This window comes from Cololabis saira, chromosome 16 (assembly GCF_033807715.1).
Source record: "Cololabis saira isolate AMF1-May2022 chromosome 16, fColSai1.1, whole genome shotgun sequence".
NCBI lineage: Eukaryota > Metazoa > Chordata > Actinopteri > Beloniformes > Belonidae > Cololabis > Cololabis saira.
Window position 1 is genome coordinate 28,519,312 of NC_084602.1, and position 13,132 is coordinate 28,532,443.

The 13,132-nt window shown below is 38.6% G+C and overlaps 1 protein-coding gene across 8 annotated transcripts in view; it reads left to right on the forward strand.

Moving 5' to 3' along the window:
* Positions 1–1,059: 1,059 nt before the first annotated feature.
* The window catches only part of ralgapa2 (Ral GTPase activating protein catalytic subunit alpha 2), a 120,743-nt gene continuing 108,670 nt past the window's right edge, over positions 1,060–13,132 (forward strand). For all 8 annotated transcript variants that reach the window (XM_061744159.1, XM_061744160.1, XM_061744164.1 and 5 more), the window contains exon 1: positions 1,060–1,252. In XM_061744159.1, coding sequence (XP_061600143.1) covers positions 1,147–1,252 — 106 coding nt within the window. In that variant the 5' untranslated portion in view covers positions 1,060–1,146. The remainder of the gene's footprint in view (positions 1,253–13,132) is intronic.

Genomic DNA, 13,132 nt, shown 5'->3' on the forward strand with positions numbered 1-13,132 from the left:
ATATATTGTGATTATTTTGCAAATTGTAGGTATATTATAAATTTAATAGTAAATATATTCTAAATTACTGTAGGCTATGAGTGTATATATAGTATAGTAGTATAAGTATATTATAAATTATAAAGTCGTTGCAAACTATTTTTGTTCAAAAGTGGATACAGATCTGGTGATAGTAGCAAATATTGTTACTTAAGATGTGGATGGTTTTGGTTGGTTACTTAATCTTTTATTTGTGTTTCAATTTATTATTTTAGGAATTCTAGTGAATGTTTTTCACCCTTTTTGAGTTGTGATTATTTTAATCTTTTGTACCGGTATGTCTATGTGTGGACCCAAGGAAGAATAGTCTTCCCATGGTGAAGACTAATGGGGATCCTTATTAAATAAACAAATAAACAAATAAATAAACCCCTAATGTATGTGTATATATATATATATATATATATATATATATATATATATATATATATATATATATATTAAAATGCATACGGTATATATGCTTTAGGTTTTTACCAACTTGGTATTAACCATTAATATGTATGCAGACAAAAAAAAAAAGTTCTAAAAATTAAACAAGACGATAACACAATCCCAATTTCAGTGGCATCAGAAATTAGACATTATATATATATAAAAAAAAAACGACCAAACCATATTTACTGTAAACAAATATACAGGACTGTCTCAGAAAATGAGAATATTGTGATAAAGTTCTTTATTTTCTGTAATGCAAGCCTTTTATTATTTTAATATTGCTGATTATGGTTTACAGTTTAAGATTAAGATCCCAGAATATTCTAATTTTTTGAGATAGGTTATTTGAGTTTTCTTAAGCTGTAAGCCATGATCAGCAATATTAAAATAATAAAAGGCTTGCAATATTTCAGTTGATTTGTAATGAATCCAGAATGTATGACATTTTTGCATTACAGAGAATAAAGAACTTTATCACAATATTCTAATTTTCTGAGACAGTCCTGTATATTGTGATGATTAACCACTCCTTTCTTGTGTCAGGCTGCGCTTCCGTATTTACACTGAGAGAAAAAAGGAAAAGGCAGGAGTCTGCAGCGACCGTGCTGGAGGTCGGCGTGCGGGGAAACACGGCTGATTTCTGCTCCCACGGTTGCACTTCACAGCGGCATGTTCACGCGAAGAGGGCATGGAGACGTCAAGAAATCTACACAGAAAGTTCTGGACCCAAAGAAGGATGTTCTGACCCGGCTCAAGCACCTCCGGGCTCTTGTAGGTGAGTGTAAACGATGGCGCTAGCGGTGCTAGCCGGCACCGTGGGCTGGCTGGGCTGGTTCACAGGAACCCTGCACCTCCTGGAACACAATAACAACACGTCCTGCACTCACACAGGCCATCGCCTTCTTTCCCCTGCGTTCATTGTGTTTTTAAAGCCGATGTTTTGATCAGACGAGTTGCACTGTGATGCAGCATGGAGGCTAAAGCCTGAATTATGGTTCCGCGTTAAATCGACGCAAAGCCTACGGCGTAGGGTACGCAGAGACAACGGCGTAGGCTCTGCGTACCCTACGCCGTCAGTTCTGTGTACCCTACGCCGTAGGTTCTGCGTACCCTACGCCGTAGGCTCTGCGTACCCTACGCCGTAGGCTCTGCGTACCCTAAAACGCGGATCCATAAATCAGCATTACCAGACCTAGCTCCCTGGCTGCTAACTAGCAGCCAGATGCAAGACAGATGTCTATAAGTCGTATTAATTAAACAAAACAAAAAAAAAAACCTAGTCAATTTAATTCAGGTCAGTTTTCAGAGGCACAGACAATGCACTTGTTCACACGGTCCAGGCTGAAGTGACAGCTGAGCTGTCTGAGCTTGAGCTGCAGCCAGGACAGGTGATGGCTGTGTTTTGTTTTGATGTAAGTGGTTTTATGCATATGTATTTATGCAACTATGCCGTGCTGGTGGCTTCTGTACTTTCTTTCAAAGGACAAGGAAGTGCATGTTTTATGACTGCAATAAAGCTGGTTGTTGTGCCAACCAGTCTTCCATCAAAAGAGACACTAATTTACGGTTTGGCCTGAGCTGTGCATTGATGTTTTGGGTTATACATGCTTTTATCTATTCACACAGTGCATTAGATCATAATGCTCTTAGGATATCATGTTTCTTTAGCCATATAAAGGGCATGTAACATGGAAGTTAAATAGTGTAGACTAACATATGCTTCTGTAATAACTAGTCATGGTCTGATGCTGCATAGCTGTGTTTGTTATGAATGATTTTACCATAAGGCAAGTGTACACTTAGAACCTCTTATTGGACATTGAAAATGTCCAAAGCGCATGAATTATTTAATTATTAAGAAAGCTACCTGGGCGTTGTGGCATGTTTTTGTCCTTTTGATCAGTTAAATATTTTTTTTTTCCCCCTCTTCACTCAGTTTGACAGTTGTCCCACAGGAGATCATATTTCTTTGGCAGTATAAAACTTAATACCAACTCTATGACAGATCATGTAGGATACAGGGCATGTAACATGCAAGTTAAATAGTGTAGACAGACATATACTAATATATGCTTCTGTAATAACTACTCATGTTGTGATAAAGTCCTTTATTTTCTGTAATGCAAAAATGTCATACATTATGGATTCATTACAAATCAACTGAAATATTGCAAGCCTTTTATTATTTTAATATTGCTGATCATGGTTTACAGCTTAAGAAAACTCAAATATCCTATCTCAAAAAATTTTAATATTCTGGGAATCTTAATCTTAAACTGTAGGCCTTAATCAGCAATATTAAAATAATAAAAGGCTTGCAATATTCATGGTCTGATGCTGCATACCTGTGTTTGTTATGAATGATATTACCATAAGGCAAGTGTACACTTAGAACCTAGCGCATTAATTATTTAATTATTAAGAAAGCTACCTGGGCGTTGTGGCATGTTTTTGTCCTTTTGATCAGTTAAATATTTTTACCCCCCTCTTCACTCAGTTTGTCCCACAGGAGATCATATTTCTTTGGCAGTATAAAACTTAATACCAACTCTATGACAGATCATGTATGATACAGGGCATGTAACATGTAATTTAAATAGTGTAGACATAACATATGCTTCTGTAATAACTACTCATGGTCTTATGCTGCATACATGTTTGTTATGAATGATATTACCATAAGGAAAGTGTACACTTAGAACCTGTTATTAATATTTATAAATTGGTGTTGGACATTGAAAATGTCCAAAGCACATGAATTATTTAAATATTAAGAAAATTACCTGGGCGTTGTAGCATGTTTTTGTCCTTTTGATCAGTTAAATATCTTTTTTTTCCTCCTCTTCACTCAGTTTGACAGTTGTGGAAAAAATGTGCTGGCTTGTAGGGGTAGTGAAAACATGGGCTGTTTATTTTGGGGTTGTGACGACTGACCTATTGCTTATGTTAACATATAAACGCAATGGACAATATTTAGACTCATATCATTCAGTTTTACATATGAACATGCCACTCGCAAGAACAAGAACTTAATATTATCATAAATAGTAGTTGAATCACATTAGAGGTTGTTTTCCGTCTTATAAAGGATAGTTTCAGTTGTATTTTAAATATTATAAATAATTGACATTACAAGCCACCAGAGCACATTCACTCCATTACATCCATCATGACCGTCATTATTATGTTGACTACAGCAAACTGTATAGAGCTGTCATGGCATTATTGGTGCATCATTGGCAGAATTAGTGGGTTTTGTGGGAGAGGAAAAAGATTCCAGAGGAAATGTAGTTAAAGTAGTAACTAGTTTAATTATATTTATATGAAACGCCTCATCTAAAATGCTGCTTTGTCAACTCATCTTTATGTATATGGATAATTATGAATGGATAAACACTATGCATTTTGATTTATTTGCTTGTGTATTAAATTTACAAATGAAACAGAATCAGACAGAAAAAACATCTGTAGCAACCATTGTAGTGTAATATGAATTATTTCACAATATCAACACATTTTTTCTCTTTCTTTATGACAACTGCTTAAGACAGTAATGCATATTCGATAAATACTCATGTGTTATGTCTTTGTTAAAAGGGAGAATCACTTAAGAAAAACTATATAAGTCTGATATTTAAAAGTTTGATTCATTTTTCTGATATAAGCAGGCTTTATCGTGATCTGTTCATAGCCACAACTTGTATATTTTATTGTTTTTTTTTTTTTTTGTATGGTGGTATAACAGTGACATTCTTGTTTTTATAAATCAGATGTTTGAGTGAGATCTGTTTGCTCCTAAAGCTTATGGTCAGTGTTGAGATGAGTACAAGTTAGGTAGAGGTCAGTGTAGCGCTCAGCGTGTCCTCTTGTGTTTTTCTTTCCCTCAGTGCTTCTGAAGATAAGGTTTGTGTGTTTGTCCAGCAGCTGATAGCCGGGCCTACATGTTGATGTCCTCTAAAATCCCAGATTTCACTGTGCTTTCAGCCAGAGAAGGATTTCCTCCTGGTCATGTTGGTTCCTGTGTGGACAGGAAGCAGGGATGAGGGTTTGGTGATATGGAGAATAGGATAGGACAGGGACTTTGATCGGGGGGGGGGGGGGGAGTGCACAGATGCTGTCCGTTCAATATTCACATTGAGCTATATATTGTTTTGTCTTAAAATTAGAGACTTCCTTTTTAATATTGGCAAAATAGGAGACCACTGAGACATTAAAAGGTTTATTCCTGCCATCTGATTAATTTGAAATGTCAGTAGATCCATTGTATCTTAGCAGAAACTGTAATATTCCATCTTAGAAAGAAATGTGACGATTAATGCTGAACTGATTAACCCATTTTTTTTTGAATTCTTAAAAAGTCTTCCTTACTCTGCATTATTATGCATCTCATCACATTCAAAGCTTCTTAATGATATCCAGAACTTTATTGAGCAAACTTTTAGAATGAAGTAGTAGTATTAGTGATATTGTACTTGAAATGGCAGCCTGTGGTCTGGGCTATTTTCAGAGTGTCCCAGTATTGGTTTTTCTGCTCGCTGAGCAAATCTGTGGGATAGAGTGTGAAAGCTGCTGCATGTTAATTTGCTGGTCATGCCTGGCTGGATTTGGCTGAGGTTGTTAATTACAGGAGCCCAGCAAACCACCTGATCACTCGCTGCGCCTCTCTCTTGTGGCACAAAAGGGCTTTTCCTTCAGTTCTTTGCAGTGCAACGTCACTGTCATCCTTGGATCCTGCTCACCGTGTATTTTCTGATATGTGCCAGGGCTGTGTTTATTCCAAAACTGGAAGGACATATGGTGGCCCAAGCACAGGTGTGAATGTGGAAAACCCTGCATTGATTTGAATGTGTGCACCTGACTTGTATCTGGAGGTGTATCCACGTCAAGATTTCTTATTTCCTTAAGGTCTGAGTGGAAGTTAGTGTCAGAAATGGTGTCAGTCTATGCTTTTTTTATGGCGATAACTTGACTTTAAGTACATTGAAAGATGAATATCTCTATCACTTTTATCAACCAAACAGAGAAATAAGAAGTGGCTATTGTTTGTTTAATTTTGTCTGAACTGGTGTAAACATGCTTAGCTGGTATCTGCAGCTGAACTGTGTGGGAACAACATTGCAAGTGTTGGAGGTGTTGCTTCTGACAACACTGTGATGTGTCTTTTGGATTTAGGAGTTTTAAGCTTTCATCCTAAGGGCTTTGGTTTTTATTACCATCTAGAAAGTGCTCCTGTGATTTCGAGTAATACAGGAAACGCAGTCTCATACAACTTGTCTGCTTGCCTTTATTGTGGCAACCAAGGGTCTGTCTGGTTTAGGTTCAACTCAAAGTGCTGGTGTGTTAAGAGAAAAATAACAAGCTGAAGCACAAGTGGAAATAATAAACACAAAAGTGGAAAGGCCCTTGAAAAGGTCTCCTCTGTGGAGGAAGTAAATGTATTAATCTACTTTTGATTTTCTTCTTTTCATAAAACACTCAACGCAACAGCCTCTTATGATCTTTTATCCTACAAAATGTGGCATTTGAAAGTTGTAGAAATGTTCACTGTTGCTATCATAGTACACAGCCAATAAAGGGTTTTATAAACTTTTTGAGTCTGTTTCCTTGTGGTATATTTTTAAATGCCAACCCATACTAAAGCTGTTTAAAGTCATTTCTGACATGTTGCACAACCCCAACATGAGTCCTCCTTTTATAGGTAGAAGGCAAGATCGCGATAGGGTGTGCTGTATTTAACTACGGTACTTTAGAAGGATTCTGTGTTGTTTAGTTTGAGATAAAGTTGTTTGAATTTAGCTTAAGTAGTTTGTGGCTTACTTAAACTTACTTATGCCTCTAGTGATGCCAAAGATAGTTGAGGATCAGTTCATAACCTTTTCTGAAAAGGAGAGATGGTCTTCATTTTTATAGCAGTACAATATTTGTTAACCAAATCTACGGCTCAGTATGAGACTTGTAGTAAAGAAAATTAGAAGTTGATGTCACATATCTGCTGTCATGTTGTCGGTGGTCTTTTTTTATTTATATTTATTATTTTGTGTTTTCGATTTGAAAATGTGTTTTCTTTGTCTTAATTGCTTCAAGAACCACTTAGAGAAATAGCCACAGGTATGACAAATTAGATTGAATTGACTTAGCTTCTTTGCACCCTTATTTTTTTATGGCCTACAAAGTCAAGGTCAAGGTCAAGGTCAAGCCTCGAGCTGCACAAAAAACGTCTTCCACAATCCTTCAGTCATTAGGCTAATTAGAGGTTAGCAAACATCATACTACTACTGGTGTTTGTTCATAGTGGCCCAACCAGGGGGAGGCCAGGGGTGGCCCAGTTATGCGTTTCATCCCAAATCCTTTGGGCCAAATGCATATCAGTAGGCATTTAGTATAATACAATCCTGTAATGATGTATTTTAGTTTTGGTGTCCACTAGGGATGGGCGGTATGGACTAAAAAATTTATCACGATAACGATAAAAAAATACCAATACAAAAACGTCATCAACGGGAAGATTTCTTTCTTTCTTTCTTTCTTTCTTTCTTTCTTTCTTTCTTTCTTTCTTTCTTTCTTTCTTTCTTTCTTTCTTTCTTTCTTTCTTTCTTTCTTTCTTTCTTTCTTTCTTTCTTTCTTTCTTTCTTTCTTTCTTTCTTTCTTTCTTTCTTTCTTTCTTTCTTTCTTTCTTTCTTTCTTTCTTTCTTTTAGGCTCATTTCTTTCTTTCTTTCTTTCTTTCTTTCTTTCTTTCTTTCTTTTAGGCTCATTTCTTTCTTTCTTTCTTTCTTTCTTTCTTTCTTTCTTTTAGGCTCATTTCTTTCTTTCTTTCTTTCTTTCTTTTAGGCTCATTTCTTTCTTTCTTTCTTTCTTTCTTTCTTTCAGACTCATTTCCTTCCTTCCTTCCTTCCTTCCTTCCTTCCTTCCTTCCTTCCTTCCTTCCTTCCTTCCTTCCTTCCTTCCTTCACGTACGTTGTGCGTCTATTTAATTTAACGCAGAACCATAAATCAGCTTCACACAAAAACGTCATCAACGGGAATTTATTGTTTTACCGCGAGATGACAAATTCTTACCTTGGGGAATTTTTTTGACGGTATATCGTGAACGGTAAAATATCGCCCATTCCTAGTGTCCACCCCAAGAATTTAATTGGCCCCATCTGGCCACCCCTATGAACATTTTTTGGAGGCGCCCCTGTTTGTTCATAATACCTCGTAGTGACTGACAGGCTTTTACTGGTGTTGTTTGGAGCCTGATGTACCATCCATACAAGAATAATAAGAGTTTGCTAGATCTGTAACATATCTTGTCAAACAGATGTTATGGGGATGTATTGTGTGTAATAAGACACTTTGGTTCTTGTTTAAAGCGGCAGTCTCTACAGAGAGAGAGAAACATGCCACCGACTAATGTTTCAGGTTTGCGTAACATGAATACTATATTCTGTAGCTTGTGGATCATTTCTAATCTCTTTCTAAACGCATGACTTATAAATATGTGCATAGAGTTAGTATCAAGGACGTGTCGTGTTATAATTCTGTGTCAGGCTTCCTGGCTTTATTTTTCCTGTGTTCAGTCTGGTGCATTACTGTCGGGGCGTGTTTTACACCCTTTGCAAAAACATGAATCTCAAATACGACGCAAATCATGTGGTATGGAATGAATAGCTTATTTCTTTTTCACTTCTGACCTGTTGGAGAGCTGGAGAGACGGAAAAAAACAATTGCCCTCTGCTCTTAATGTCTATCTGATTTTTATACAGCATGCAGTGAAAAACCGGTTCGTCTGGTTACACTGTTTAGTTTTGACTATTATAAAAGCAAGACACATAAACACCCCCTGACCTCTGGTTTATTGTGGCAGCATTTATTATCAAGGCTTGATCTCAGAGTGGATTTACATTTGATGTTGCTTCTCTGAGTGCCCAAGCTCCAGCTAATCTTCAGTGGATTTAAAGTCTAGGAAAAATAAACACTTAACTTGAGCATATTGCTGATTGCTACTCAGAAGTGTTGTAAAGAATTTCAGGCTGGATGTGTTTAAAGTAGATGGAAAAAAACGTTTTAAAAGGGATTAAACCTTCTATCAATTCTTTTTAGTGATCAAATCTGTGATTTAGAGGATATAAGCAATTGTTTGCAGGTAAGATTCCTGGCTTTAACACACTTGCAGAATCCACGTGACTTTGGTCTGTTATGTGTGACCTTGTTTTTCTAATAAATTATTGTATTTTATACTCAGAAGGGAGCAATAATATTACTCTGCTTGCTTTTTATTAGCTGCTTATTATTTTATTTATTGTAATTAGGACATACCTGTTGTTATGTTGGTGGTGTTGAAGGTTTCTTTTTGGCTACCTGTAGTATGAGGGTGAAAGTTGCCAGCTCTTACGGGGTTCACCTGCTGAGATAAGCCACTCTTTCAAGTGTGGACTCAAACTGAGATAAGGTCAGGCCTTGTCAGCCCTGCCAAGACAGTTTCACACTGTGGTCTGTGCAGTTCCACGGCTTCAATCTGTTACCCAGCTAGACACTGACTGCAAGTCAATATTCATACATGGAGTATTTGGCACATTAGCACCATAATGAAATTAAATAGACCGTAAGTGATTCAAAAATGCCCTATCTTTTAATGGTTCCAGGTTAGTTTGTTTTAATACAGATTTCATTTATACTGAATTGATCATATTAAAACAAGAAATTACTCTCAAACACTGCATTATACTATTGTATATATTGAGAGCCATTACAAGTTTAATGGCATTTCATTGTATTAAGTCATTACACCCTTTTTATAAAATGTAGCTCCTGTTATGAAAGAGATTAATGCTTTACTTTTTTTTTTGTTTTTACTTTAACTTAAAGTCATATTTATATTTATTTTAAAATACATTGCCCAGAGAATTAAACATAATGTTGAACCTGGGAACATGTTCACTACCCTCTGCTTACTTACCCTCTGGGGTCAATGGCCAATGTTTCAGTGAGGCTGCCAGCATGGGATATGGAGGGCCGGGTAAAAACTGAGGTCATTCTTTGAAAGCTGATTCATTTTTTTCGAATAGGTAATGCGTTCCTTTCATTATAATGTGCATGGCAACAATCAAGCTACAACAGACTGCTTAGACCACACCATTAGGTGTTAAGTCAGTTAAATAAATAAAAAAAAAAAAAAAACATTTTGGATTTTAGAGGGTTTAAGAGAGGAAGTGTTCTTTAAAGGGGACCTATTATGAAAAACAGGTTTTTTCTTGTTTTAACATATATAAAGTGGTCTCCCCTCACCCTGCCAGCACAGGGGAGACAAAATACCATGAATTTCTGCAAGGTCTCTGACCCCACCGGACAGAGTCCCCCAGTGTCAGGTGTTTTTTTTTTGAGCCGATTAAAATCGGCTCCCGTCGTTACGTAACGACAGGAGCAGATTTCCATAGGTTCAGCCTCCGCTGCTGAAACCACGCCCACAACCAGCTCTGGAGCGGTGCTTCCTCCAGCCGACGCGGCGCCGCGGCGGAGCGGATCCGGGTTAAATCATCCAGGTTCCCGGATGGTTTGGGAGCTGGGTCCTTGGGGATCTGTCCCAGGTCGGACCAGCTTCACCCTCCGAGATTTTCAGGCAAATCTGTCGGTTTGATCACCAGTAACGGGCGATGCGCATAGGATGCGCTCCGGAGCCGATCTGTGCGCCGGCCGTGGGGTTGCAGCGCCCGTCGCGCAGCATCCGCCGGGCAGATCCGGCTGAAATCCCGCTGGTCGGTCCCCGGGAGTCCCTGCTACCAGTCCAGGCGGGTTCCTGCGGTCCCGGCCGGTCGGAACCGGTCAGATTCCCCCGTTAAAGCCGCGGTGATGCGCGCTGCTCCAGCAGCGCTGCTCCCGGGCGCCCGGCACGGCTCCGGGGCCAGCGTTCAGCATCCGCCGGGTAGATCCGGCTTAAATAGTGCATAAATGTTATTTATATACAACTCATATTTTATTTTTTTAACAATAAAGTTTCCATTTGTGAAAATTCAGTGTTGTGATAATTTACAGGCTCGGGCTGCTCTGGCGGAGCGAGGGTTTGTTCTCCTCCCCTGCTACACGTCATTCAGGGAGCCAATCAGCACAGAGCCTCATTATCATACCCCCCCTTCCCTAAAAATGAGGCGCAGAAAATGAGGTTAGAAGCGGTAAAACTAGTGACAGGGCCCACAGGCTGGATTTATGATTTATGTAGAAAAAACAAGCTTTAGATTGTTTTTAAGACATTCAAGGCCTGTTTAAAATATACATTAAATGCCATAATAGGTCGCCTTTCTTTAAGAGATTAGTCTGTAGTGGTGTTTTTTTTTTAAGGTAGAGTGGGACATCCCTGCTCTGATTGCAAATGTGAACAGTCTGGATTGCCTTGTGTGTAGGGGTGGCAGTGGCAGACGGCATTCCATAGAGGAACATAATGATTCGACAAGAGTATACCCCTTAAGGATAGCGATAGATTCAATAATTCAATAATTGGCTGCAGAGCCATTAGTCACTTTGCAGACAAACATTAGTGACTTGAACTTTATTCGGGCCGCCAAGCATAGTCAGTGGAGTTCAGTGTGTGACAGTGTGACATGAGCCCTATTTGGTTGGTTAAAGTGCCGCAGCATTCTGGACCATCCGTACAGGTTTAACTGTGCATGCTGGAAGTGCATTGCAGTAATCGAGAGATAACCATGGCCTGAAGCGACAGTTGTGTGGAATACTGACACAGATACAGCCTGTTTTTTCTCATGTTATATAACACAAACTGGCAAGTTTGAGATACAGATGCCATGTGGTCAGAGAAGGACAAGTGGTCGTTGACCATGATATCTAAGTTTCTCGTAACCTTAGCAGGACAGACAGATAAGGAGGCAATTTTGACTTTGTTATTGTTCCGGATACAGTGGTTGCAGTTCATAGTTTTGGCTAAGGGTGGTGCTTCGTCATAAATGCGGATTTATTCGAGAACAAGATTATATTTAAAGCCAGATTGAATGTGATGAAACAGTTGTATTTAATCCAATATAACTTGTATTTGATCCATTTACAATAAACCACTTTGCATCAGTTGTATGTATGTGCATCTTTTACAGTAAACAGTTCCATTCATCGAATCATAGTAGCTCACCAGACAGCTAGTCATTAGTGTTTATGATCATGCATTTGGATCCTGTGTCGGTAATTTTATGCATCACAAGTAAAATGAATCTAACCACATGGCACACTCATAATTTAGTAGACATTTCCCCTCCATCACCCTACATCACACATTAGACTAATGTTTTAAAGTGTATAACAGCAGCTTACATTATTCCCGCTTAATCGAATGATGTTCAGCATTGAAGAGTCTTTTTTTTGTGTGTGTGTGTTAAATGAGGTATCCGTTTCCAAGAACAGCAGTAATCAGACATTTTTGAGCAACAGTATCAAACATTTTCAGCGTACTTTATTTACAACTGTGTGCTGATATGCATGTGGACTTCATTTGCTAGGTTACTACTTGCCACCGACTGCTTCCTCCATCATCAATGGCATTACTTAACAATGGCTCAAACTGTGTAGGTTGCCAACATTGTTGCCTCCATCATTTGGTTTCAGGAAGCATGCGCATTTTATTTATACGTGGTTTCAACTTTGTTAGTTACTAATGTAGTTGGCAACAGTGATGTCGGGAAAGGTTGTAGTTTTGAGAACCTTTGGAGTTTGCAAAGCTTATTCCTGGTATTTTATTTAAGTTTTTCTGTCTTAGGCATTTCAGATTCTGCTCACTTTAAATTGTACCACATAAATGGTTGTTAAATCTCATAGAGCCAACATTCCAGCTCAGATTTATGCAGCTTCAACCAGCTGAGAAGGAATGGGCACACCGTAATTCACATGGTCAGATGAGGAGGAGAGAAAGCTTCAGCTGAAATAACAAAGCAGTGGAATCAGACCAATAAAACAACGACAAAGTGTGGTTCAGCCTCAAACAACAACTCTGGTTGTTTCAGGCCGGACCACACTTCCTTGTGTGTTTTTACTGGTGAGAGGAGTGAGCCCACATCTGCACAAAAATGGACTGAATATGATCAATAAAACATTCATCTCCATTTGTTTCACAGGGGTTACACGAAGGCACCAATGAAACATACAAAACTTAATTTAAGTGTGAAACATGAACAGATTTTCCTTTAATACAGTTTAAATGCATTTCCTGGTGTGACAGTCTGACCTGTGTGGCAGTGATAGTGCAGTAGTGAGGGTGGTCAGGGAGGAGATGCATCTCAACTGACTTACGTAATTTGCCTAATCTATCCTAACCATAGACCTCAGTGGAAGTGCCAAAGACACAGGTTTAAAATGATCTTTAAGCTCCTTGACGATAGTGTTTAATTTCTGTGTAGTGTTGGTCGGAATGTGGCTTAAGAGGAATCTGTCAGCTTCCACATTAGCTGCCACATCATATCTCTTCCACTTTGTGGCGGTGCCCTTGAGACATCCCTTCCATCCCCTGGGCCCCTTGAAAGAGTCCTCTGTCTCTTTTCAGAGCAGACGTCCAAAGAAACACATCAGGGTCTTTTCTCTCTCTCGTCTTCTTTATGGCAGTAATATAGTGCACCTGCAGAGTTGGTCAGTCTGCAGCTACCGCGGCTAATGCAAATTAGTTTTCCTGATCAAAGGCATGAT